At 32.0% G+C, this 26,904-nt stretch overlaps 1 protein-coding gene across 2 annotated transcripts in view; it reads left to right on the top strand.

Moving 5' to 3' along the window:
* Positions 1 to 3,297: 3,297 nt before the first annotated feature.
* The window catches only part of LOC114332134 (membralin), an 893,172-nt gene continuing 869,565 nt past the window's right edge, over positions 3,298 to 26,904 (top strand). For both annotated transcript variants that reach the window (XM_050643070.1, XM_050643069.1), the window contains exons 1-2: positions 3,298 to 3,476; positions 3,702 to 4,285. In XM_050643070.1, the coding sequence (XP_050499027.1) occupies positions 3,754 to 4,285 (532 nt within the window). In that variant the 5' untranslated portion in view covers positions 3,298 to 3,476; positions 3,702 to 3,753. The remainder of the gene's footprint in view (positions 3,477 to 3,701; positions 4,286 to 26,904) is intronic.

Below are 26,904 nucleotides of genomic sequence, written 5' to 3'. Positions count from 1 at the left end.
TACGCTACGAGGACTGTGTCTGTATCGGTTTGGACGTAGCTAATGACAATTCACAGTAACAAACAGACAAGGTGAAGTATAATAAATATACAATAAAATGTTTTATTAATACTCATCTTACTACTGAGGAAGACAAATCCAAAGACACAAAAATTATAATAAATATATTTACTAAAAACACTAATATATTCTTTTCACACCTTTTCTTGCACTGATATATTTATACATAACTTGAAAGATTTAGCAACTAAACACCATATTGTCTGTGTGCGCATGCGCGCAGTATTATGAAATTTTACTCTCAATCGCGGCTAAAGAAGTATAACTTCAAAAAGGATTTTGGTACCACTATTAAGAATTTGTATAATTCTATACAAATACCACCTTCGCATGTGCTTAAAAAATTTAAGGATGAAAATTTAATGGTCACTCGTGTCCCAGTCGAGGGTCTACATTAAAGGGTTAAAGGGTTAATAATTTTTTTATTGGAACAATAAATTTGGATTTAATTCAGATAATATTTTGGCATTCAATTATAAATGATTAATCAAATTTTTGAACTACTGCATGTTCTGCTAACTTTATAATCAAGCTAACTTTATAACTGTTCCGCTAGCTTGATTATAAAGTTAGCAGAACATGCGATAACTTTCAAAGAAGGAGAGCAATAAATTTTTTGATGGAATATTAAATTTGCATTTAATTCAGATATTGGCATTCAATTATAAATGACTTATCAATTTTTGAACTACTGTTCTGCTAGCTTGATTATCAAGCTAGCAGAACATGCGATAACTTTTAAAGAAAAAGAGCAATAAATTTTCTCTTGGAACATTAAATTTGCATTTAATTAAGGTAATATTGTTTGGCATTCAATTATAAATGAGTTATCAATTTTTGAACTACTGTTCTGCTAGCTTGATTATCAAGTTAGCAGAACATGCGATAACTTTTAAAGAAGAAGAGCAATAAATTTTCCTTGGAACATTAAATTACCATTTAAACCCCTCTGTGGCTCAGTGGTAAGAGCGCCTAACCTTTGGATCGGAAGTTCCGAATGGTAGTGTGTTCGAATCTCACCAGGGTCAGAGATTTTTTAATTTATTATAAATTAATAAATGAAAATAGTTTCTGTCCTTGGGGGATCGGTACTCACCGGAGGGACCGCAGACGTTCGGATACAATTAGCGTCTCTTTGCAAAGACAATGACGTCGACTTTGCAAACTAACAAGACACTTAGTGATAAGTTATACAATTACGTGGCTAAAGGTTCTAGTTCTAAACCAAGGCCAGAATCAGAGAAAAAAATTACCATTTAATTCAGAGAATACTTTGGCATTCAATTATAAATGATTTATCAAATTTTTGAACTAGTGTTCTGCTAGCTTGATTATATCAAGTTAGCAGAATATGTGATAACTTTTAAAGAAGAAGAGCAATAAATTTTTTGTTGGAACATTAAATTAGTATTTAATTCAGAGAATAATTTGGCATTCAATTATAAATGATTTATCAAATTTTTGAACTATAGTGTTCTGCTAGCTTGATTATCAAGTTAGCAGAACATGCAATAACTTTTAAAGAAGAGGAGCAATAATTTTTTTCTTGGAACATTAAATTTGCATTTAATTTACACTTAATTATGGTATAAGAATAACTGTGTTCTGCTGACTTTGTTCTGCTAACTTGATGGACGTATTTATTTGTTGGCCTTACAAAAGGTATGTGATGTTTGGGTTGTCTATAGTCTGGGGCCTCTATGTCAAAGAAAAGAAAATTATTTTTATTTTAATCCGTATTTTAATATCATATTTGGACTTCATTAAGTTGGAGGGTCCGAGAAGTTAGCCACATTAGATTTTCATAGAACGTTAAATTGAAGTTTGACAGTGTTGCCATGTGATTATAATGTATATAATGTATAATATATTGCAGGCTTCAAATATACAAAGAAAGCTTCAAAAACTACCTATTTACATTATTCTATGGATTTTGATATTTTTTAATTCATGTAAAACACGAACGAATAAATATTTGTTGTTTGTTTTGATATTCATTGCAGTTAATTACTAGAAATTTTGTTGTGGCATTTGCCCTGATAGATTCCTGAAGAGATTGGCAATAGAGTCAGAACGTTTAAATTTGCGTTTGCCAGATTGCACAGATGTTCCGCAGATATACATTTTATGACTTTCTTTTTATTATATTATAAATATTTCTTTTTATTATTTTATTATTTGGAATGAACGTACCTGAATACTGAAATGCCCTTAGTTACTGAAAAGTGTTTACTTCGTCAGTACGCTATTTTTGTGTTTATTTTGTATTTTTTTAAATATTAAAATGCCTACAACTATACTTTTACCCATATAAATAGCTATAACTTCCATTTTAGAGAAATTATTTTTCCTAATAGTACTGTGGACTTGTATATCTGCATTTTCAGTTGCATATATTCTGGAGCCTGTTATTATCACAGCTTTTTAATATTTCTGTGGACTTGTTTGTATATCTGTGTTTTCACAGTTTTCAGTTGCATATATTCTGGAGTCTGTTATTATTTACATTATGGGCCGGTTGTTCGAAAGCTAATCAACAATGATCATTATCAAATATTTAATTACTGTCACCAACTGTCAATGTCAACTTTGATTGGGTTGCTGAAATCATAAGTATTGATTACAATTATGAAATTACTTAATCAATTATGTTAATAATTGTTATGTTAATTGATTAACTAATCTCATAATTATAATCAATTATGTTTTCAGCAACCCAATAAAAGTTGACATTGACAGTTGGTGACAGTAATTAAATATTTGATAGTGATCATTGTTGATTAGCGTTCGAACAACCGGCCCTTAATTTAATATTTGTCTTTAATCAATGTTAAGTAAAATCTTAAAGCAGCAGAATTTTACTTATTTTACACTTTTTAACTTTATTATTGATACTAAAATCTTGTTATGTCGACATAATTAGAGAAATTTAAAATTTTTTCTCGTTATTTTCTCTACATAGTTAATGTTTTCCATGTTAATAAATAAATTAATAAAAATATATCACATGCTCTTTTCCGATTTATTTTAAGAACACATGACAACACTGTCACGCCTTCATTTCCTTATATCTGTAGCTAACTTCTCGGACCCTCCAATTTAATGTTGCCCTCATATTTATCCATATTTATCACAGGTATATAAAAACTATAAAAAACATAAATATCACAATTTTTCGTTTGTGTTATTTTTGTATTTTTATATTGGTTGGTAAAATTTTATTCCTAAAATAAATGTCAAAGTCAAACAGCGCACCAACTGTCAAAGTTCATATATTTGTTTTTGACTTTAGAAACTATTGGTTCAAAAACTGCTCTCGAAGAAATAATTTTGAATATAAATATCGTTATAGTTTACGAGAATGGTAAAAAACCATATTCATATTTCTCACTATTGTATATAAATTTATTAAAAAGGTATGTCTTTCTATTTCATGGAATGCTAAACTTATAAATATGGTAAAAATCATCTTTGTAATTTAGATTAACTTTTATGTCAGTTTAACTGAATAATTATAATGGGTTAAAGTAAACCTTCTCCCCCCCTTTATGAAAGTGAAATTAAAAATCCATTCTAAAAATCACATTAATTTTAAAATGGAATTTAGTTGTAAAACTTGAAATAACCTACTTTTTTTTTAGGATGGTCATAGTCTTTAATTTAGTCAATGAATCCTAGAAAACACAGGCAACAATGTCAGGAAATGCCCCTCCTGTAGCACAACCAAACCCAGAAAATCATGTTGGAGCTTTAATTAATACTAATAGAATAAGAAATAACAACAATCAAAATCCTTTATTTAATGTAAGAGACCGACTATTTCATACCCTCTTTTATAGAGCTGCTCTAGCATATGCAAGGACCTTTCCTAGACCCTTACGACGGTTTTTAGAATTTCTCACCTTAGTGAAGGCAATAGCAGCATTCTTTGTGTTAGTGTACATACACATTACGTTTTCTAGAACACCTTCGACATGTTTGATGCATGTTAAAGACAACTGGCCACGGGACGGGATTCTTAGGGTAGAAATAGTGCGAAATGTAGGTAAAGATTACAATATTGAACAGAGCTACGCGAAAGAAGAAAAGCTTAAACAACAGGGTAAAGTTGAAGATTTGGGCAATGTGATAGGTCTTTTGGCAAGAGACGGTTTTATTAATATTGAACCAACAGCTGTTGAGGATAATCACAAGGAGACAGAACCATTGGAAAGCAGTGTAGAAGGTAATGTAAAACAAATCTTATTAAACATAGAAAGCATATACAATACTATTATTTTTTATTATTTATATGTCAACAAGCAATCGCTGAATTTAAATACAATATTATCATTCATATATTCATTTATGCTTTATCATTCGCAACTGTCTGAGACTGTCTGTAGGGGCTTTAAGAACGGTATATTATGCTTTGGTTGTATCTAAAGTGGAATATGCATCTATTGTATGGTCTCCACAATACCAAGCTCATTCTACTACGTTGGAGAGATTGCAGAATAAATTTTTGAGATATTGTGCATACAAATTAAACATACGCATTACTAATCATGATTATACCTATATTTTAAAAACACTCAACATGAATTTATTAAAAACTCGACGAGATAACTCTGATTTGGTATTTGTGTTTAAATTAATAAATGGTTTAATTTGTTGTTCTGAACTTCTCCAATCTATTAATTTATATGTTCCCTCCAGAAGTCTCAGACATGTTGATTTGTTTTATATACCTTTTCATCGGACAAACTATGGTATGCATTCGCCCATTGAGCGAACACTAAAAATTATAAACGAGAATAACTTGGAAATGTTTGGTGTCTCCTTGGCTGGTTTTAAGAATCGGATTAAAAGAGCTTGACAGGTACTTTTTGTTTATTTGAACTGATTTGTGTAATAGATGTAATATGGGTAATGGATAACTATTAATATTTCGTTTTTGTTTAATAAGTATGTAATTAAGATTTATTTTACTCTAGTTTAGTAGATATTACAGAGATTGATTTTATACTGTATGTGTTGTAATGGGGGTAATCCCGTAAATAAATAAATAAATAAATATAATTATAAAAGCTTGTAGCATGCCATTTCAGGCCCATAGCTTAGTAATTCTCTTCCATCTTCTTCTGTCTCTAGCTTCTTTCCTCCAATTTTCTATAGTCTTTTCTTGTAGATCTTCCACAACTGCTTCATCTTCTCCTCTGTCTGCCACTTTTCCTTTTATCCCCAGGTGTTCTCCATGCTATGTTCTTTACCTCTCTACTGTCCTCCATTCTAACAAGATAACCGAGCCACAGCAATCTTTTAGCTTTGACAAAATCGCTTATTCTCCCTTTGCTGTACATTTCATAAATGTCAGCATTTGTTCTTAGCTCCCATCTGTCAACTTTCCTCCAAAAATTTTTCTTAATATTCGTCATTCCCATATTTTAATTTTCTGTTGTAGTTTCTTTGTTCACAGCAACGTCTCGCACCCATACATCAGAGTAGGTCGCAAGATAGTTTTATAGTAGATTTTCAGTTGAAGAAATTTTGACAGGTTTATCAAATTATGTAATCAGGAATATTGGAATAATATTTTTTGCTCTCCTGATTTGCTCCATCAATTTCATCACACTCTCATGAAGATTTTCAATTTGGCATTTCAAAAAAGAATTCTTAAAAAGAAAAATAAGAAAACTTGGGTTACTAAAGGAGTTATAATTTCCTGCAAAAACTTAAAATCTTTAAACTACATTGAAAAACATATAATATGTAATGATTAGTGATGTAAGACGAGAATATTCTCAACTTGAGAGTTGCTGCGTCCTTAATCGTGTTAAGACGATACATAAAAAAGAAAAATGGAAAATGTGGATACAGCTTTTTTAAGTAAACGCGAAAGAATGAGTAATTTAACTATGGAAATAATGCTAGACAATTATCTGTTTAAGAATTTTACAAGAATGCCAAAAAGAGATTTCGAACTATTAATAAATATGATAGGGCCAAGAATAGAGAAGAAAGATCAAACATGAGAAACGTAATACCAATCTCAACAAGATTAGCAATTGTTATTTATATATACTAAAAGTTTTAGTTTAATGTATTTATTCAGTGTGCACTACTCTTCCATTTGTCTCATAGTTCCAGAAGTATGCCAAGTTCCACAACTCTGGAGGTAAATGTACTGCAACAATAAACCTTATGGTGATTTCATTTGACCACATATTCATCTTTTCTTTGTATGTTTTGACAAAACCAAATTAAATTTCAACAGAGTACAGGAAATAAAGAGGAAATACAGAGCAACATGCAAAATTTTCCACATCAGTTCGACTTTATCAGCAACGCATCAGGCACTGCAATAGTGTTCAAATACCAGTAAGATTTCGGTCACATGGCTCAACCAAACGGCGATATTTTCATTAGATGGCTGTAACATTGCGAGAAACATACCAAATATATATTTTCGGCAACATACTTATTGCTTCAAAAACAAGCCCATCTAAATGCCCCTTTAGACGTAGACCAATCCATAACTGAGCTGGCGACTAGTGAAAAATAAAATCCCACAACCTCTCATCAGTACATTGAAATGTAGAATGTAGATAGCCAGGATGAGCTAATGATAGAAATAGATTCTGAAAATTTTAGGGCCCATATTTTTCTGATTAAATAACCACATCCATTAATTACTTGCATTATTTGTTGTTAAGAAGAAACTTTCATTTTTTTATCAAATAAATTTTATGTTCTCTGTCGTTTTTATATTTTGTTTATATATACATAACACTGTTGTTTAGTCTCATAATCTTGTATATAATTTCATGATTTTTAATACCCTATTTCATCTTCAACAATATCCCTAAGTGCGTCATAGGGTTCATTCTCAGAAAATTCTCGATATCGAGAATATTCTCGAGAATATTGTTGAGAATATTCTCTGATTTTTCATTCTCGAGAATTTTACAACACTAGCAATGATGAATTTTTGATATATTTCTATAAATATTGGTCCATATATAGGAAGGTTACTAAATTAGCAAAATGTATACCTTTTAAATCTAGAATGGAAACTGCCAATAATAAACAAAAGGAATCTTGGCGTATAGTTAATAATCTTAGAGCTAAAGTTCCCCGAACTACTGATGTAGTCTTAGACCCTAGTGAGCTGAATAAATATTACTGCTCAGTAGGTCCAGAACTCGCTGGAACAATTGATTCTTCTTCTAATCCAATGCGTTTTTAAATGGAGTAAACATTACAAACTCTTTTTATTTTCTTCTCACTAATTCGGCTGAAATAAAAAATATTATACAAAGCATTAAAACTCCTATGGCTGCAGGCTGGGATGATATCCCATCTAAAGTTTTATCCCATCTTTCTGATAATGTTCTGAAAAATTCAGCGGAGGCAATTAACATATCTTTTTCAACAGATCACTTTAGCGATTGTTTAAAATGTGCTAAGGTTATTCCTTTATATAAAGGTGGTGACCACGATTTACCTGCTAATTATCGTCCTATCTCTTTGTTACCATCGCTTTCAAAGGTTGTAGAAAAATTGGTCAAAATCCGAATGAATAATCCAGTCATTAAAAAGTACATATGATGCCATCTTCGAATTCATGGAAAAACTATACTTAGACTTAAATAACGATTATGTTGCTGCTGAAGTTTTCTGTGATCTATTTAAAGCCTTTGACTGTGTCAATCACAAAATACTTCTTAATACACTGGAAAGATATGGTTTTAGAGGCACTACTCTAAAGTGGTTCAGTTCATACTTGGAAGACAGATACCAGTCTGTATCAATCAATGAGCGCTATTCTAGTAATATCTTTATTAATTGTGGCGTACCTCAAGGCTCTGTCTTGGGTCCTATTTTTTTCTTGATCTATTTTAATGACAGAATTAACCTCGATATTAATGGCCAGTTTACTATATTTGCAGATGATACCACAATTTTATGGCAAAACAAGGACTCTAAGGTACTGAACAAGATTATTAGTAGTGATATGCTAAAAATCTTAGAGTGGTGCAAAGCTAATCATTTGACATTTAATTTTTCAAAAACCAAATTAATTTCTTTTAAGAATGATCTAAACAACATTACTCTGGGTAATGAAGGCATTTGTTCTGACACTGTTAACAAATTTTTAGGTCTCTATATTGACAATAAACTTAAGTTTGAGCAACACACTGGATATTTAAGCAAAAAGATATCATCGGGTTGCTTTGCTGTCAAATCAGGTGCACACCATTTGGATTTCAAGATTGCAAAAAGTGTTTATGTGGCCCTGATTGAATCTAATTTGAGATACGGTATTTCCTTTTGGGGTAGCTGTTCTCTTCATCATTTCAGTAGAATCTTTATGCTACAAAAGAGAGCACTTAGATATCTATGCAAGGTCATGGTACATCATGCAGGCCTCTGTTCCGGAAACATGGTATCTTGACACTTCCTTGCATATATATCGTTGAGTTAGCGTGCTTAATTTTTAAAAAACATAAAGAGGATATTCGGACAGATTCCCTTTATAACACTCGTCTAACTTACGTTATTCCACTTCCAATTCCCTCTTCTACATTAATTAAAAAATCATTTATTTACACTGGAAATAAAGTGTTTAATCACCTACCACTCAATATAAGATCCTCAAGCAATATTTTTGTATTCCGAAGAGCAATCAAGAAGTTTTTATTATCTAAGTGTTACTATAGTATCGACAAATTTTTTGAGGACAGTTGCGCTAATTGATAGCTTTTTTTATTATGGAAGTTTTATAGTTAGTATTTTTAATGTATCTTGTACTGTGTTTGTACTATACCACGTTATGTTTTAAAAATGTAAACTCATTTTTAGAAAGAATAAATTTTCTATCTCTCTCTCTCTCTCTCTCTCTCTCTCTCTCTCTCTCTCACTCTCTCACTCTCTCTCTATACAGCCTTATTTTTGTATTTCTCGATACCTCTTGGGATTTTATTATTCTGTGCAAACTGCCTGTACACCTGTTTTCTTTTGCTATTCGTAGATCTATTTCCTTTTCTTCTTCATATTTATCACAAGAACTCCCAAATACATGTAATCCTCCACCTCTTCAATTTCTAGAATTTCTCTCCCTAATGCAATTTCCATATTTAGTTTTCTGCTTTTCTTTTGCTTATTCTTCAGCTCCATGTATTTTGTTTTATTTATATTTATCTGTAATCCCATATTTCCTGTGGCCTCTAGAAGATTCTTAGCTATTTTTTCTATTTCTCTTCTACTTCTAGCCAAAATACATCATCAGCCTAGGCTAGACACTGGTGACTTTTATTCAATATTGTTCCTACTCTATTCATATTGCTCTCTTTTATTATCTTTTTAACAGTGGAGGCTCGTCGCTTTAGGGACAGGGTCGGCAAGGTTTTGTCTCCTCAGATAGGTATGTCATCTAATTAAAAGGCTTCCATTTCATAAGAGATTTTTGGTTTTTGTTTATTTTTTATTTTTTTTTATTTTTTGTTTTTTTCCTATAAATTTAGAACCTAAACCTATTTATAAATTAACTCTAGTCTATGTTGTTTCGAAGTAGCAAAATGGGTTATAACGTCATTGTAAAATTTATTATTGTTTTGGAGAGATTTTAAAAGTTTTTTCTATTGACATTTGAGACAAGCTTGACATTATCTCTTGTTTCCCGGTGTTTCGACAATACGTTTTGACTCCTTTGAGACAAGAGAAATCCCGTTCATTTGAGGCAGAATTTGCCCACATTTGAGAACAATAATTTATTAATTTCGGGAACAGTTTGTTGTACCTAATGAATTGCGGTACCTATATAAAATTATACATATTTTGTAACTTATCCCAGCTTCCGAAAATATTTGAATCAGCATATAAAATTTCATTTTCTTATTTTATTTGATTAAAGAATGACGGATAATTTTTAATGAACTTGTCTAATAGATATTTTGAAAATTCTTTGGCGTAACTTTTAAATTTTGAATCGTCAAAGAGGTAAATGACTTATGACAGTGAGTAAATAAAGCGGGGGCGTAATAGTTTTAACTTTTGCCTGGAGACCATACAATTCACCGGACATCAAGGCAGCGCCGTCATAAGATTGCTTTACCAATTTATTTTTGATATCAAAAAATTTTAATCTGTCCTTTAAAACATCAAAAATATATTCGGTCTTATGGCTTCTACTCACGTCTGAAAACCTAAAAACCTCTCATAAATATTAGACGTAACGTGTATCGAAAAACAATTGATAATAATTGTGAATGACATGTTACCTCTATCGGTAGTTTCGTCTACTTCTACCGAAAAAGATCAAAATGTAACTACTAATTGATTCTTTCATTCTGTACTGTTTTAGGTACGTCGCTAAATGTCTTCGAGTCAGAAAGTAAATTGGAAAATTCCAGATCGTATTTGTTAAACAATTTTATTTGTTCTCTATAATTAACTTGATTTAACGAACGCTCCGATTCATCCTGTCCCCTAAATGGTAATACCTGGCAACTTAAAAAACTACAATATCGATAAATTAAATGACGTAAAACTACTTATTTCATAGTTTCATCCCCGGCGCGCTAGCAAGGTACCTGGCTAAGTATGTGCCTTGCAACCGTTTGCAGATCACCGATCGGCAGATTGGTACCTGCCGGACTTGCCATTCAAATGAATACGGGGAATGTATAATTGGTTGCCTATCGGCTAATATTCCATAGCTTCTTATTACAAGCAAATCGTCAATTTGGGGACGGCTTGCCAAAGCGGGTCTATCGCAATCGGGTGCATGGCTATAGGATCATTAATTTGAAAAATCTCTTACGCACAGCACACAGGGATCACTTAACGTATCGGATCGATCGAATTCTTTTGAAAAAACAATGAATAAAATTTAGTCTGTATTATCTCACAGATATTGTTTTATTTCACAGAAACGAATATCATCAACTCTGATTAAATTAAATATTTAAAAAAATCGATGTGTCCATAAATGTGTGGGTCGGCACTGCCTACCCTGCCGACCCTGACTAGCCGCCACTGCTGGCAGGGCTAAATTAACCAGCGTGGTGGACAGAGGATCCACTTTTCTTAAACCTTTCTGAACTCTAAAGTGTTGGCTCTTCTTTCCATTAACCTTAACTGTGCTTGTAGTGTTCTGAAGCGTCATAATATGTACCAGTCTGATTATTATCTTAGATGGGATTTTTAACTCCTGTATTTCTTAAAATCTACAAAGAGAAGGTGGGTCGGTATGTCATATTCATATGCACCAGGAAGAACTTGTTTCAGCATAAATAGGTACATGGTCACTTGTTGAACGATTTTTTCTAAAACCAGCTTGATAGTTGCCCAATATGTTTTCTGTGTATACAGTCAAAATCGTTTACAACGACACCGGCTATAACGTACAATCGAATATAACAAACAAAATAGTAGGCCCCGTAAAATGACATAAAAAAAGCATTTATATTGCTTATAACGAACAAATCAGATAAAGCGAACAAGTCGGTTAGAACAAACATATTTCTCAGAACACTAGTAGTTGAAATATTGGTTACAGCATATATATCTGTACTTCGGAGAGATACAACCTCCATTTTTTTCAATTATGATCTTTTTACACACTATATAATAAACAATTATAACAATATAACAAATGCATGATTTAAATGACAATAGATGCAATGTTCTAACATAATATTGTTTCCACATCTCAATAAATAGCTGTAGCAATAACACTTTTCCTTGAAAAAAGTTTAAAGTTGCTTTCCTATAAAGTTATGAAAATGGGCATTATATTGTTGTATCTCTCTGAAGTACTGATATTACCACGAAACTAAAAGGAAGGTTTTATTAATTTATGGTTATGATGGTACATCTGGGCAGGGTCCACTTGTAAGTTCTTTAGACACTAGACCCCCTAGGCGGGTCCATTATTTATTTATTTATTTATTTATTTATTTATTTATTTATTTATTTATTTATTTTTTACGGGCAAGCCCTATTCTATAAAAATACATTACATTTTTTAATTGAACATAAAGTGTTACATACATACGTAGTGTACAGATAATAACAATAACATAATATAATATAAAAAACAGACATACAGAAATATAAATATAATATATAAGTAAATATGTAATAGGAAATAATAACATAAAAACAAGTTAACAAATTACAAACGTTCCACTTAAATATTGATCCCATGTAAATTTCTTTTAAAACGACTGATGGAGTTGTCAAACAGTTGTAAATTGTAAAGGGAGTTTGCTAAATTCAAGACTGGGTACGAACGAAAAAAGTGAATAATTAAACCTATGGAAGCTGTAACGGTCCACCCGTTATATTATCATTTTTAGCGCTGTAATTATTTTTAAAAAAATAATTATTTTCTCTTGACCTCCCATTTAAATTCTTTAATTTATCGTAAAGGACTTCTCATGTGACGTCACACTGTAAGGAACATAGTTGTTGAACCGTTCCTTGTCGTTTAATTCGTGTTCCGTGAGAGTTTGACGTTTTCCTCGCTGACTGTGGGAGGAATGAGAGGCACTTGGCCGGTGGCTGCGAGGTTGACAGGTTGGTGTTGGTGGTTAGTACCGTAAATGGCGGTTAATTTCTTCGAAATTAATTTTTATTTCAACTAAGTTTGGAAGTATAGTAAAAAGTTACCACCACTTGTTTCCTGGAGTACGGGTTTCCTGGAGTAAGGATGGGAGTACCATCAGTGGAAGAGGAATAAAAAATTAACCGCCATTTGGAAGAAAACTAACCCTCATGTGATGTCGTACCCACCTTGACTACCTAGGGAAGCCACCTTGACCTTATTGCAGCTACCGCCAAGTCAAACTGGGAGTATGTTTTGGGAACAAGCTTTTTGGGGGACATTCCAGCTCCTTTTCGTCCTGCCACCTGGGCCTACGGGGGGGGCATGGAGGTGCATCATAGTGATGCTCATTTTCTAGGATGCAACCGCAACCTCGTTTGGGAACATTTAGTGAGGAGTTTTAGTAACTATTGGTTTTTTTTATATTTCAGACTATCTGTTAAATACACTATGTTTTTTTTCCAGATTTAGGTTACCTCTGTTTTTTTTGACATATGTATTTGTATATTAGATTATTTGGTTCCCAAACTTTGTATCTACGGTAACTTCTTGTGCACAGGAATAAGCCTAGAGAAAATTAGGTTTTTAATACTTTATTATTGCTTTGATATTGGTTTATGTAATTCGGGTAAATTTATTTTGTAACATTACTTGCTTGTTTCCCAAATATTGTATTTATTCGCTTTATTTCGTTTGTTCGGTTACTTCGTCGTTACTTTATTTCATTGCATTTGCTCGGTTAATTTAGGTCATTTTGTCGGTATTTTTCTTAACTTCACTTCTATAACGTTTATTCATTTGTATATTTAATTTTGCTTTATTCAGTATTGTATTTTCTCTTAGTGAGGCTTGGGCCTATTTATTTGTATTATTTTCATCTTCGTCGGTTTCCTTTAGTTGTACGTAGCAGGCGTACTATAACCATTTGGTAGAAGACTTATGTAATTTTGTACCCTATATGTTAGTAAGAGGTACTTATATTTAAGTTTGTAACAGATAACATTATTGTTGTTATCTTTAAAATATATATATCTTCTTGTATAACTTATGTCATTTTAGAGTCACAGCATAATATGAACTTGCTTAACTCAGAGATTGTTAAAAATCTGGTAGTTATTTTTAATAAATATGTTTATTTATTTTGTATATCATTTATTTTTATTATTCCTTTATGTTCATTATTACAGGTTTGATATATTTAATATCTGACAGCAGTATAAGATACCTGGGAGAATGATCGAAGATCATTTTCATGGCGCCCATGATTTGTTAGATTTATTTATCTTGTTCGTCTTTAGAAATTATTCATCTTCATTCCTCTTCAGTACATTATTCTTATTTTATTATTTCATATTTTAGTCATTATTACTATCTACATAGAGCTACTGTTCTTCGACAGGCATGCAAACGAGCCGTATCCATCCTTGAGTGTCAAGTTGCTCTCTTGCATCTATAGCTAGCCAACTCTATTCAGTTTGCCTCTGTCTCTTCCCACGTCTACTTATTATCCCTTCTAATTCCCCTTTCTTCAGTACTACTGCAAAGTAGTATTTTTTATTTTTCCTACTTCGGCTCAACCGCTGAAGCCCCTTCATTTTTATTTTCATAAGAGGCCCCAACTAGTTACCTTAGTCTTTTCTTTTCTTCTTTTTTTTCCTTACTTCTGTTGGAGTATATCTTTCTTTTTACTTTCACTCCAACAGAAGTTTTCTTATTTTTGTTACACTGGCCTATTTATTTGTATTATTTTCATCTTCGTCGGTTTCCTTTAGTTGTACGTAGCAGGCGTACTATAACCATTTGGTAGAAGACTTATGTAATTTTGTACCCTATAAAAAAAAATTAAGTTTTAGAACAATACTCAGAAGAAGATTGACTTAACAGTGGTTGAGCCAATCTCTTCTTTGGTTTGCCTTTAGCTCAATTTTTATTGTTATATTTTAATCTAATGTTTTTAATCATCAGGTAGTGCAGGTACCTACATTACTCGATTTTATCTTTTGGCTTTGTTGTCGATGACTTTTAATTTATTATTTATTAATTTAATTATTATGTAGTACTCTCGTTTATGAGCTTATCATTTTGTTGCATTATTAATGGTGCACTTTTCAATATGTAAGCTCAGACAAGTACGTTGGTTTAATATTGATATTTTGTATGGAACTATGGAACTTATCATAATGTACACTACTATATCTCAGTTTATGTGTTATATTTTGAATATTTGATTACTTACTATCTTTTTAAATTATTTCTATATCTTGTTCTTGGATTTGCCATAGTGGAAAGATGTTGTGGTTTATAATTTGTTATTGGGTTACTCTATTAACATTTGTCTCCAATATCTTAAACACTTTATAATAATTTATATCCTTATATCCTACACACTATGATTCTGGAATTAGTTTGGAAGTTTGAGGTATGTACGGATTCTTAAGTCTCTAAGTCTGAATGTATGCATGGTATGTGGTTGTATGCATAATGTATGTATGTATGGATGATGTATGTAGGTATGGATAATGTATGTATGTATGAATGAGATAGGTATGTATGGATGATGTATGTATTGATTTCTTCTTTTGGACTAGGTTGTCATTACTCTGTTGATACTCTGATTTGTGAATGCGTGGGTTCGAGGTTGTTGCTCAGCAACTGATCACTGCTGTTCGATTGACTTCGTGATCTATGTCTTTCATGGCTGAGTACGCAGATGTTTTTTTTAATCATAATATTTCTGGTCAGGAAATGTTGGCCACATTTCCTAACCATTCTTCTGTAATTAGTCCAATTATTCCAGTTACATTTTTACCATTAGATAGGGAAGTATTTAGTTCATATTAGGTCTTTTACTTCATAGTATGTTCGTACTTTGATAGTTGATGGATAAACATGGATAAATATCTTGCGCACTTGTTTATAAATCAATGCTTAGGCCATCCCTATATGTACACAGTAGGTTCGTTAACTCAGTATTTGGAGTATTTAGACAAATGAGTTGTTCTTCAGACCTATATTCCCACTTCTTTCCTTAGGCATTAGTTTTGTTATTCAGATTCTGGAACCTTTCCTGAATAATTCCACGTATGTGAGAACGCATGAATTTGCAGTTTTAATTAAAATTGGTTGCTTGTTCTCGACATTTTTTGCCTATCACTTATCATAGTGTCATAAAACTTATGAGTTCATCATTTATTCTGTTTTCTTTCTTACTTATTCTTATATTAGTACCTTATCTGTGTCTGGTTATTCTCATACATCTGTTGTAGCAACATGCTATAGTTCGCGAATACCAGCATGAATTAAGTTATGTATTTTCTAGAATACTTTAGTCAATACACTTTAGGTATTTATCTTACCTTTGATTTAGTTTGGTTACATCTCTGTTACTTAGTCTGTTAATAATTTTTTTTCTGACTTATTTTGGATTACTTAGTTCAGATAGGTTCATATTACCGGATGAGGGTGTATGTAGACCTAATTTATTTATTTTGTTCAGTATTAGTTACCATTGGATCCAATAATTTAGTTTATTTAGTATTAGTAAGAATTGGTCCATAAATTTGCCTGATCGTTCTTCTTTGGATATACTCCTATATAAATCTGGTGTCCATTGATAGTCCGATTCTGGATAAGTGTCCGATTCTTCATTTATTTGGTGTATTTAGTTGGATAGGTTCGTATTACCGGATGTGGGTGTACGTAGACCTGATCTGTTTATGTGGTTTAGTATTGGTGTGAATTGGTCCATAAATTTGCCTGGTCGTTCTTCTTTGGATATGCCTTTTATGAATCTGGTGTCCACTGATAGTTCGACTTTGGATTAAGTGTCCGATGTCACATCTATTTTGGTTATTGAGTTTTGGATTCCTTTGGTATGTTTATTATTGGTATTATTTGGCATTAGTGAGAGTTGTTCCATAAATCTTCCTGATTGTTCTTCTCTGGATATACTATTATGAATCTGGTGTCCATTGTCAGTTCAATTTTGGATTAAGTGTTCAATTCTTTACTTATTTTAGTTACTGATTTTTTTTTATTCACTTTGGTATATTTACTTTTGAAATGGTTCGAATTGGCTCACATCTTTTTCCTGGTTGTTCCGTCCTTGGATATATCCTTTATAAATCTGATGTCCATGGATAGCTCAATTTTGGTTTTAGTGCCCAATTCGACACTTAGTTATTATTATGAACTTTAGTACAATATTTAGTTTTGTTTTGATTTTTAAGCAATATTATGTTAATATTTGGTAGCAGAGAGTAACATAGTAACATTTTAGTATGAGTTTGAGTCATGTATTGATTTATTTTTCCTGATCATCAGTTCATTCTTATTGGTAACCTTGCGAATAAACGTGGATTGTTAGACTATTGTAAATTTAGTTGTTAATATTTTGAAGTTTAAAAAAAAAAAAATTTTTTTTTGGTTAAAAAAATTTTTTTCCCGAGTAGGAGGGGATTGTAACGGTCCACCCGTTATATTATCATTTTTAGCGCTGTAATTATTTTTAAAAAAATAATTATTTTCTCTTGACCTCCCATTTAAATTCTTTAATTTATCGTAAAGGACTTCTCATGTGACGTCACACTGTAAGGAACATAGTTGTTGAACCGTTCCTTGTCGTTTAATTCGTGTTCCGTGAGAGTTTGACGTTTTCCTCGCTGACTGTGGGAGGAATGAGAGGCACTTGGCCGGTGGCTGCGAGGTTGACAGGTTGGTGTTGGTGGTTAGTACCGTAAATGGCGGTTAATTTCTTCGAAATTAATTTTTATTTCAACTAAGTTTGGAAGTATAGTAAAAAGTTACCACCACTTGTTTCCTGGAGTACGGGTTTCCTGGAGTAAGGATGGGAGTACCATCAGTGGAAGAGGAATAAAAAATTAACTGCCATTTGGAAGAAAACTAACCCTCATGTGATGTCGTACCCACCTTGACTACCTAGGGAAGCCACCTTGACCTTATTGCAGCTACCGCCAAGTCAAACTGGGAGTATGTTTTGGGAACAAGCTTTTTGGGGGACATTCCAGCTCCTTTTCGTCCTGCCACCTGGGCCTACGGGGGGGCATGGAGGTGCATCATAGTGATGCTCATTTTCTAGGATGCAACCGCAACCTCGTTTGGGAACATTTAGTGAGGAGTTTTAGTAACTATTGGTTTTTTTTATATTTCAGACTATCTGTTAAATACACTATGTTTTTTTTCCAGATTTAGGTTACCTCTGTTTTTTTTGACATATGTATTTGTATATTAGATTATTTGGTTCCCAAACTTTGTATCTACGGTAACTTCTTGTGCACAGGAATAAGCCTAGAGAAAATTAGGTTTTTAATACTTTATTATTGCTTTGATATTGGTTTATGTAATTCGGGTAAATTTATTTTGTAACATTACTTGCTTGTTTCCCAAATATTGTATTTATTCGCTTTATTTCGTTTGTTCGGTTACTTCGTCGTTACTTTATTTCATTGCATTTGCTCGGTTAATTTAGGTCATTTTGTCGGTATTTTTCTTAACTTCACTTCTATAACGTTTATTCATTTGTATATTTAATTTTGCTTTATTCAGTATTGTATTTTCTCTTAGTGAGGCTTGGGCCTATTTATTTGTATTATTTTCATCTTCGTCGGTTTCCTTTAGTTGTACGTAGCAGGCGTACTATAACCATTTGGTAGAAGACTTATGTAATTTTGTACCCTATATGTTAGTGAGAGGTACTTATACCTGTAATTTTCTAACAGATAACATTATTGTTGTTATCTTAGAGATAACTTTTTGTATAACTTATGTCATTTTAGAGTCACAGCATAATATGAACTTGCTTAACTCAGAGATTGTTAAAAATCTGGTAGTTATTTTTAATAAATATGTTTATTTATTTTGTATATCATTTATTTTTATTATTCCTTTATGTTCATTATTACAGGTTTGATATATTTAATATCTGACAGCAGTATAAGATACCTGGGAAAATGATCGAAGATCATTTTCATGGCGCCCATGATTTGTTAGATTTATTTATCTTGTTCGTCTTTAGAAATTATTCATCTTCATTCCTCTTCAGTACATTATTCTTATTTTATTATTTCATCTTTTAGTCATCATTACTATCTATATAGAGCTACTGTTCTTCGACAGGCATGCAAACGAGCCGTATCCATCCTTGAGTGTCAAGTTGCTCTCTTGCATCTATAGCTAGCCAACTCTATTCAGTTTGCCTCTGTCTCTTCCCACGTCTACTTATTATCCCTTCTAATTCCCCTTTCTTCAGTACTACTGCAAAGTAGTATTTTGTATTTTTTCCTATTGCGGCTTCTCAACGTAGAAGCCACTTCACCTTTCTCTTTTCATCCCAACTATTTAGTTACTTAGTCTTTTTTTTTCCTTACTTCTGTTGGAGTATATCTTTCTTTTTACTTTCACTCCAACAGAAGTTTTCTTATTTTTGTTACAAAGCGTACATAAAATGTTCGCACTTGTCTAGTGGTGCGAGGTGGTACAAACAGTGCGATCTTATTAAGTAGTTGAGAACAACTGCATATACTATTTAAGATCTTGAATAATAGCAAAAGGTCCCTTTGTTTTCTCCGGCTTGCAAGAGAGGGGACGTGCAGTTGATGCTGCCATACAGTGTAATCTTGATAGGTATGAAGCTTAAAAGCAATGTAACGGAAGAAACTATTTTGGACTTGTTCAAGTTTCCTAATGTAAACCAAGTAGTGTGGGGACCACACTGAAGAACAATACTCGAGGTGAGACCTGACCAAGGAGAAGTAAAGAACTCTAATACTGGATACGTTTGTAAAATCACGAGTTGTTCTTTTTACAAAACCCAACATTTTCATAGATGTTTGAATAACATTGATGATGTGAGTATTGAAACAAAGAGAATTTTCCAGTGTAATCCCCAAGTCCTTGATTTCATTTACAGTGTTGAGCAATTTGCCATCAATGTAATAGTTTGACAATATTGGGTGGTGAGTACGGTTAAAGTTAATTACATGACATTTGCTGGAATTAAGGTTCATACCGTTAAGTGAACACCATACAGAGAGGTTAGTCAGTTCTAATTGCAATATGGCAGCATCATAATGATTTTTTATAACTTTAAAGGACTTCAAGTCATCAGCAAATAGCAAGACGTTACAATCGTGAAAACAGTTGGTAATATCATTAATAAATATATTAAAGAGTAATGGACCCAAATGGGACCCCTATGGTACACCTGATTTAACTAAAAAAGTTTGTGAATTAAAGTGGTTCACTCGGACCTGTTGAAATCTTTCAGTTAAATAACTCTGTAACCACTGCAACAAAGGTCCACTTATGCCATAGGAGCCAAGCTTTCGAATCACGAGTTCATGATTTACTCTGTCAAAGGCAGTATAAATTGAATCAACTTGAAGTCCCTCTTCCAAGGCTTCAGACAGAGAATTAACATAGGTCAACAAACTCAGTTCAGCAGACTTACCTGTAGTAAAACCAAATTGCTGAGAGTTTAGGATCCCGGAGCTATCGAAGGTGAGGAAGTCAGTAATAATACTTTCAACAACCTTTGGTATAGCACTAAAAATAGATATAGGGCGGTAATTGCTAATATTAGATTTATTACCAGATTTATATATTGATGTGACATAAGAAAGTTTCCAAAAGTCTGGAAACTGACCTACATCCAAAGATTTATTAAATATATGAAACAAAGGTCGCGACAGTAAAACTGAATTCCCTAAGAAAATTAGGTGGTATACCATCAGGCCCAGGACCCTTGTTGACACTTAATGATGAAAGCTTTTCGTAAATTTTGGAAATCTGGATACGATATGATGAGATATTAAGTTTAGACTGAATATGGTAAACATTGCAATTTAAAGTAATATCACTATAAACTGATGAAAAGTGATCTGCAAATAAGTTGGCAATATCATTGCCACATGAAGCTACAGAGTCATTCAGTCATTGAGTCAGGTATACAATTGTTTTCACGCTTGCTACCTACAAATTTCCAAAAATGCCTTGCGTTATTTTGTATAGAAAATTCGGTGAAACGTATGTAATTGTGATAACAACATTTAGACAGATTTTTACAATTTGTTCTATAGTGATCACAACTTGACAGGTCTTCCTTCTTATGTATTGACCACTCTTTAGGTATTACTTCCTCTTCCCAGATATGACATATTAGTTTGTAGATTTTTTCTCTTAGACAGTCTTCTCCATATTTTAAGTTTTTTGCTGCTTCCCCGTTTTCTCCAGGGGTTTTTTTGTTTTTCATCACCGCTAAAACTTCCACAATATCATCCTTAGTTTTTTCTTGCAATATCTATTCCATCCATTAGCATTTCTTGCTGTCTAAGGTATCTTCAGCCTCCGTCTATGAATACACATTTCCAATGCTTCAATTCTCTTCATGATCGATACTTTTAGCATCAACACTTCTGCAGAATACAAAAGTACAGACCAAACATAGCACTTACACCTACATTCTTTGTCTTAGTTCTAAACTGAGATGATTATTGCAAAGAAATGACTTCATTTTCATAAAAGTAGTTTTAGTCATTGCTGTTTTAAGTTTTATACATACTTTACAAGTTCTTTTAATTAATTTGAATATTTATTATTTCTCAGACCTTTTATTATGAAATTCGCATGTTGCATAGGATCTTTGGTAGGTATACCTAGGTATACAGGGTGTCCAGAAACACTATCGTCAAACGAAGACAGAAGTGTCTTTAGAAAATTTTAAGACAAATTCACCTAGTCCGAAAATGCTTCTTAAGGGAGCTGGAGCTCTTTGAAGATGGAGTCATGTAATTAGTTTTTCATAAATACCTCCAGAATGCTTCTAGTTAGAAAAACGAAAGTTGGTATGCGTATTTATGTTCCAGAGATAAATTGATTCCATCTATTGCGAATTTCTAGTACCAGTCGTAGGCGTTCGTTTTGGGTAGGGCAACGGTTATTTTATCGCATAACTTTTTTGTCTTTAACTTTTAAGCATTCTTGACTCTGAATTATTTAATTGTGAGGTATTCTAGTACTGAGAGGTACTTTACTTTAACTAGCTAGGACACACCGTTTTCTAAAAAAATCAATTTGAAAATTTTTCGTTATTTGAATTTGAAATTTTTTTTCAAAAAAATTCATATTTTACCAACTTTAAGCAATAAGAGTAACTGTTAGTACCAGAATACCTTTTACTTTAATAATCTAGTGTCAGAAATGCTTAAAAATTAAAGACAAAAAAGTTATGCGATAAAATAACCGTTGACCTACCCAAAAAGGACGCATATGACCGGTACTAGAAATTCGCAATTAATGAAATTGATTCATATCTAGAATATAAATAAACGTACCAATTTTCGTTTGTCTAAATAGTTTTTTTGAATTTTTTTTGAAATTCAAAAAAACGAAACATTGTCAAATTGGTTTTTTTAGCAAGAGCACCTTTTAGTACTAGAATACCTCACAATTTATTAATGCAGAATTAAAAATACTTAATAATTAAAGACAAAAAAATTATGCAATAAAATAACCGTTGCCCTACCAAAAACGGGCGCCTATGACCAGTACTAAAAATTCGTAATGAATGGAATCGATTTATCTCTGGAATATAAATAAGCGTAGCTGGAGGTATTTAAGAAAAACTAATTACCACTATTACTACCAGACGCCATCTTCAAATAGCTCTAGCTCCCTTAGGAAGCATTTTTGGAGTAGGTAAATTGGGTTAAATTATCTTAAAATTATATGAGGAATCTCCCGCCTTCATTTTTTGTCGGTAGAGTTTCTGGACACCCTGTAGTTGTATTATGATTTATTAGTTGTGTTATTATTACTTACAGTTGTTTATATCATTTTATAAATAATTACAAACAACTACTAAATTTATGTCCTCAGCAAAAAACTATTAATACCTAATTAGATATGCTGATAATACTTTGTATAAAACAAACAAATAAATCAGATATTATGCAGTCTCACTATGATTCATTAAAAAAGGGGAAAATAATAATATACAAAATATTAATTGTGGTGCATTTTCTATCAGAAAAATCTGATGGATTTCAAATAGTGCAGTCACTGAAGACGGATATGTAGTATGGTATAACTAGACCAGTGGTGGGCAAACTTTTTTAATAGGGGGCCTCAAAGTTCAATAAATTCTGTAGGAGGACCAGAACTACAATATAGAAAAAATGCATGAAAAAATGCAAAAATAATGAAAACATGTTCTACATTGAATTATAAACAAAAAAGGCCCAGTGCATAATCCTCCTAAAACTAACGGTTTCAAAGTTACGGAGGAGTATAGTATAATAATTGGTCCGAAAAAGGCGTAACCCCGTCATCCAAAATAAAAGTTTTCCTACAACACCAAATGGTCCACGTATTGTTCAGTAAAAAGCTACACCATTTTAAGCGTCGGGTTTGGGGGGGGGGGGGGGGTTGAGGTGGGTTGGAGAAGCTGTTAAATTAGTAGTTTTTTTACGTCTTTCGTCAATATTTCTAAACCTAAATGGCTTAGCGTGAACAATATTCCATACAAAAATGTTCTACATTAAATTTGAAAATGTTACTGTTGGAAAGATATTCATGCGACATTGTCCATAGAAAGTTCAGAGTGGGTTTCTTCGTACCAGATATTTATATGGCCTAGGCCTGCACAAGCTTCTTGAAGGTGGTGAGGTTGACGTTCCTTAAAGGGCTTATCAGTAATAGGTCAAAACGGCAAACAGGTGTATGTTTTCAAAAAACTTTTGATAGTGTGTAAAAAATATATTTTATATCAGCTAAGTACTTTCAACACATAACGTGCCATCATCAGAGCTTCCTAAAAGGACATATTTAAGATAAGATTTTTTTCATATAAAAAATGAGTGAAAAACTTACGTCCTCTTAAAATACCTTCATAGAATTGCTTAACAACACAACAAAAAACATGAATACTGGGCAAAAGCCACTGATATAGGGTATAATAACCCTTTACAGTGAATAGAATCACATCTAAATTCTTTTAAAGAATCACATCTAAAGAATTTAGATGTGATTCTATTCACTGTAAAGGGTTATTATACCCTATATCTGTGGCTTTTGCCCAGTACTCATGCCCAGTATTGTTGTGTTGTTAAGCAATTGCTCTTCTATGAAGGTATTTTAAGAGGACGTAAGTTTTTCACTCATTTTTTATATGAAAAAAATCTTATCTTAAATATGTCCTTTTAGGAAGCTCTGATGATGGCACGTTATGTGTTGAAAGTACTTAGCTGATATAAAATATATTTTTTACACACTATCAAAAGTTTTTTGAAAACATACACCTGTTTGCCGTTTTGACCTATTTAGAAGTGTGTACAAGTCTTACAGTCTTTCCCAATTAATTAATTTATCAGTAATATACCACTGGGCATTGATATAGCAAATTATATTTAGAAAACACAATCCTGTTAAAAAATTAGTTTCCTCAGTAATAATATTATAATTGGCCCAAAAAATGTAAAAATATGGAAAACTTCCACTTTACACGCTCCGTAACTCCGGAACCGTTGATTTTAGAACAATTATGCATACAACCTTTTTCGTTTCAAATTTAATGCAGAATATTTTTGTATAGAATGTTGTTCAAGATAAACCGTTTACGACGAAAAACGTAAATAGTATATTAAGTATGGAGAACGGTAAGGGTTTTATACCGATCGAAGACAATTATTGTCTGAGATCGGTTACCCTTAACGTTCGACATGCTTATAACGTTTTTTGCACGATTGATACCATTATAAATTATAAAATTAAACATTTTCGTCATATTGACTAGTTTCATTCATTTTATCAAGATAGATACTTTGGTTGTTAGGTAGTAACTAGGGTGCATAACAACAATAATAATAATAATAATAATAATAATAGCTTTATTGCCCAACAGTTTCCCATTTACAGGACAATGATAAAAATATTACATAATTTATAACACCTATAGGTAAGATTTAAGCAGTAGTACCAAAAAAATAACATTAATAATACAAGTTAGACTAAAATTAATATAAATTCAAACCGAAAAAGAAAATAAATTAATAAAAAAAAATAAAATAAAAAATTAGTGCTTATTTCAGACACTCAATAGCTACTTTTATAAAGTTCCTTTGAGAACATGAAAAAATGTCACAATGCTTACCAATAACATTAAAATTTCTACACATTACATTAATAGGAGCCTTACATAGAATATTTGTACGAGCTCTTGTACACCTAAATAATACATTTGTTCTTAAATTTGACCTTGGAATATTAAAATTAATGTTTTGTAATATTGAAATACAATCAATTGCATTATTAACAAGTTTGTACAAAAAAATTAAAGATGCAACTTTTCTTCTTAATTCTAAACTACACATACTAAAACGATCACACAAGTAATTATTATCTATACCTCTAGCCGGATAAAGACCATTTACTTTAAACATTAAAAATTTTAGAAATTTTCTCTGAACGCTTTCAATTGCAATGTTATGACAATCATAGAAAGGACTCCATACAATACTGGCATATTCAAGTTTAGAGCGGACATAAGTATAATATAGCAATGTTAATGACTTGATATTATTAAATGACTTATTTATATGGAGAATAAACAATGGAGAATTGAGTTTTTATTTAGTTGTCAATAATTATAAGTACAATTTTGATTATTATAAATTAAAATATGAGCGAAAGTGAATTTGAAGAAATTGAACGGGCTTGGGAAGAAGGGTGTTCCGCAATTATTCCCGAAAAATCCAAAATCCGTTATCAAAATACCTACCAAAGTTTTAAAAAATGGTGCGAAGGCAAGAATTTAAGAATCGAAGAAAATACTCTATTGGCATATTCGTTCAAAGACATATGCAGTTGAAAGCTCCTGGAAGCCTCTGGGCAGAATATTCAATGATTAAATCCACCGTTTTTCTTTATAATGGCATTGATATTTCCAAGTTTTCAACTTTGATCGCGTATTGGAAGAGAAAAATGTTGGATACTACTAATGTATGCGATTCTGCAGGAGTTTCTGTTAGAAGTGAAACCACAGCCCAAACAAGTGGGATTTCATTAAATAATTTAACAAATTGTACCATAAGTTTCAATATTAATAAATAATTCGTTAGTTTTCTTTATTCTTTCAAAAAATAAATTAAAATTCAGAGATTTTTTAACTCGACGGTAAGTGAATTGCTTACCGTCGAGTTGGAGTACTTACCGTCGAGTTGGATTACTTACCGTTGAGTTGCTAGTAAATGTCACCTACTGACGTAAAATCTGTCACGGTAAACAGTCAATAATGATCAATCGTGCAAAAAACAATTTACCGACTTCTCCCCTCCCCTTACCCAAAACCCGAAGCTCAAAATGGTGTAACTTTTTACTGAACAATATGTGGACGATATAGAACAATTTGCTGTTGGAAGAAAACGTTTAGGTATTTTGGATGAGGGCGTTAGGTTTTTGGAGCAATTATAATACCTATACGTTAGTTTTAGGAGGATTATCTACTGGGCCTTTTTTTGTTTAAAATTTAATGTAAAACATTTTTGTATATAACATAGTTTACGCTAAACCGCATAGATTTAGAAATATTGACGAAAAACGTAAAAAACTACTAATTTGCCGACTTCTCCCCCACCTTCCCCCCAAACCCGACGCTCAAAATAGTGTAACTTTTTACTGAACATTATGTGGACCATAAAGAACAATTTGGTGTTGGAGGAATAAGACTTTGGATGTCTGGGATATGCCTTTTTTGGATCAATTGTATCATACTAATGTGCTATTGTCTCCCATTTCGTCGAACGAAAATCTAGTATGGTTCTTTTCATGAGCATTTTTCAGTGCGTCAGAAATGATAGAAAAAAGGTTATATTAAATAATATTATTTAATATTATATTATTAGCGCCATCTATTGACAACTAGAATAAATGTTATAAATGTCACCGACGAAATGTATTCAGAGACGTGCGTTTTTTTCTGTCACTTACAATTTAATACGTTAGAGAGAAATCGAAAAATGCTCATGAAAAATGCACTGAAAAAGCACAAATGCACAAAACGCACTGAAAAATGCTCATGAAAAGAACCATACCTAAGGAAATAGCGAGTCACAAAATTTTACAAAAAAGCTAATTTTTGGCGAAATAAACATCAGATCAAAAAACTGAAAAATACCTGTTCAATATTTTTCAAAAACCTATCGAATGATAATAAACACTACCCCCACGGTTTAACTTTA

The sequence above is a fragment of the Diabrotica virgifera genome, chromosome 2, assembly GCF_917563875.1.
Source record: "Diabrotica virgifera virgifera chromosome 2, PGI_DIABVI_V3a".
Lineage (NCBI taxonomy): Eukaryota > Metazoa > Arthropoda > Insecta > Coleoptera > Chrysomelidae > Diabrotica > Diabrotica virgifera.
This window is presented reverse-complemented; position numbering and strand designations above follow the sequence as displayed.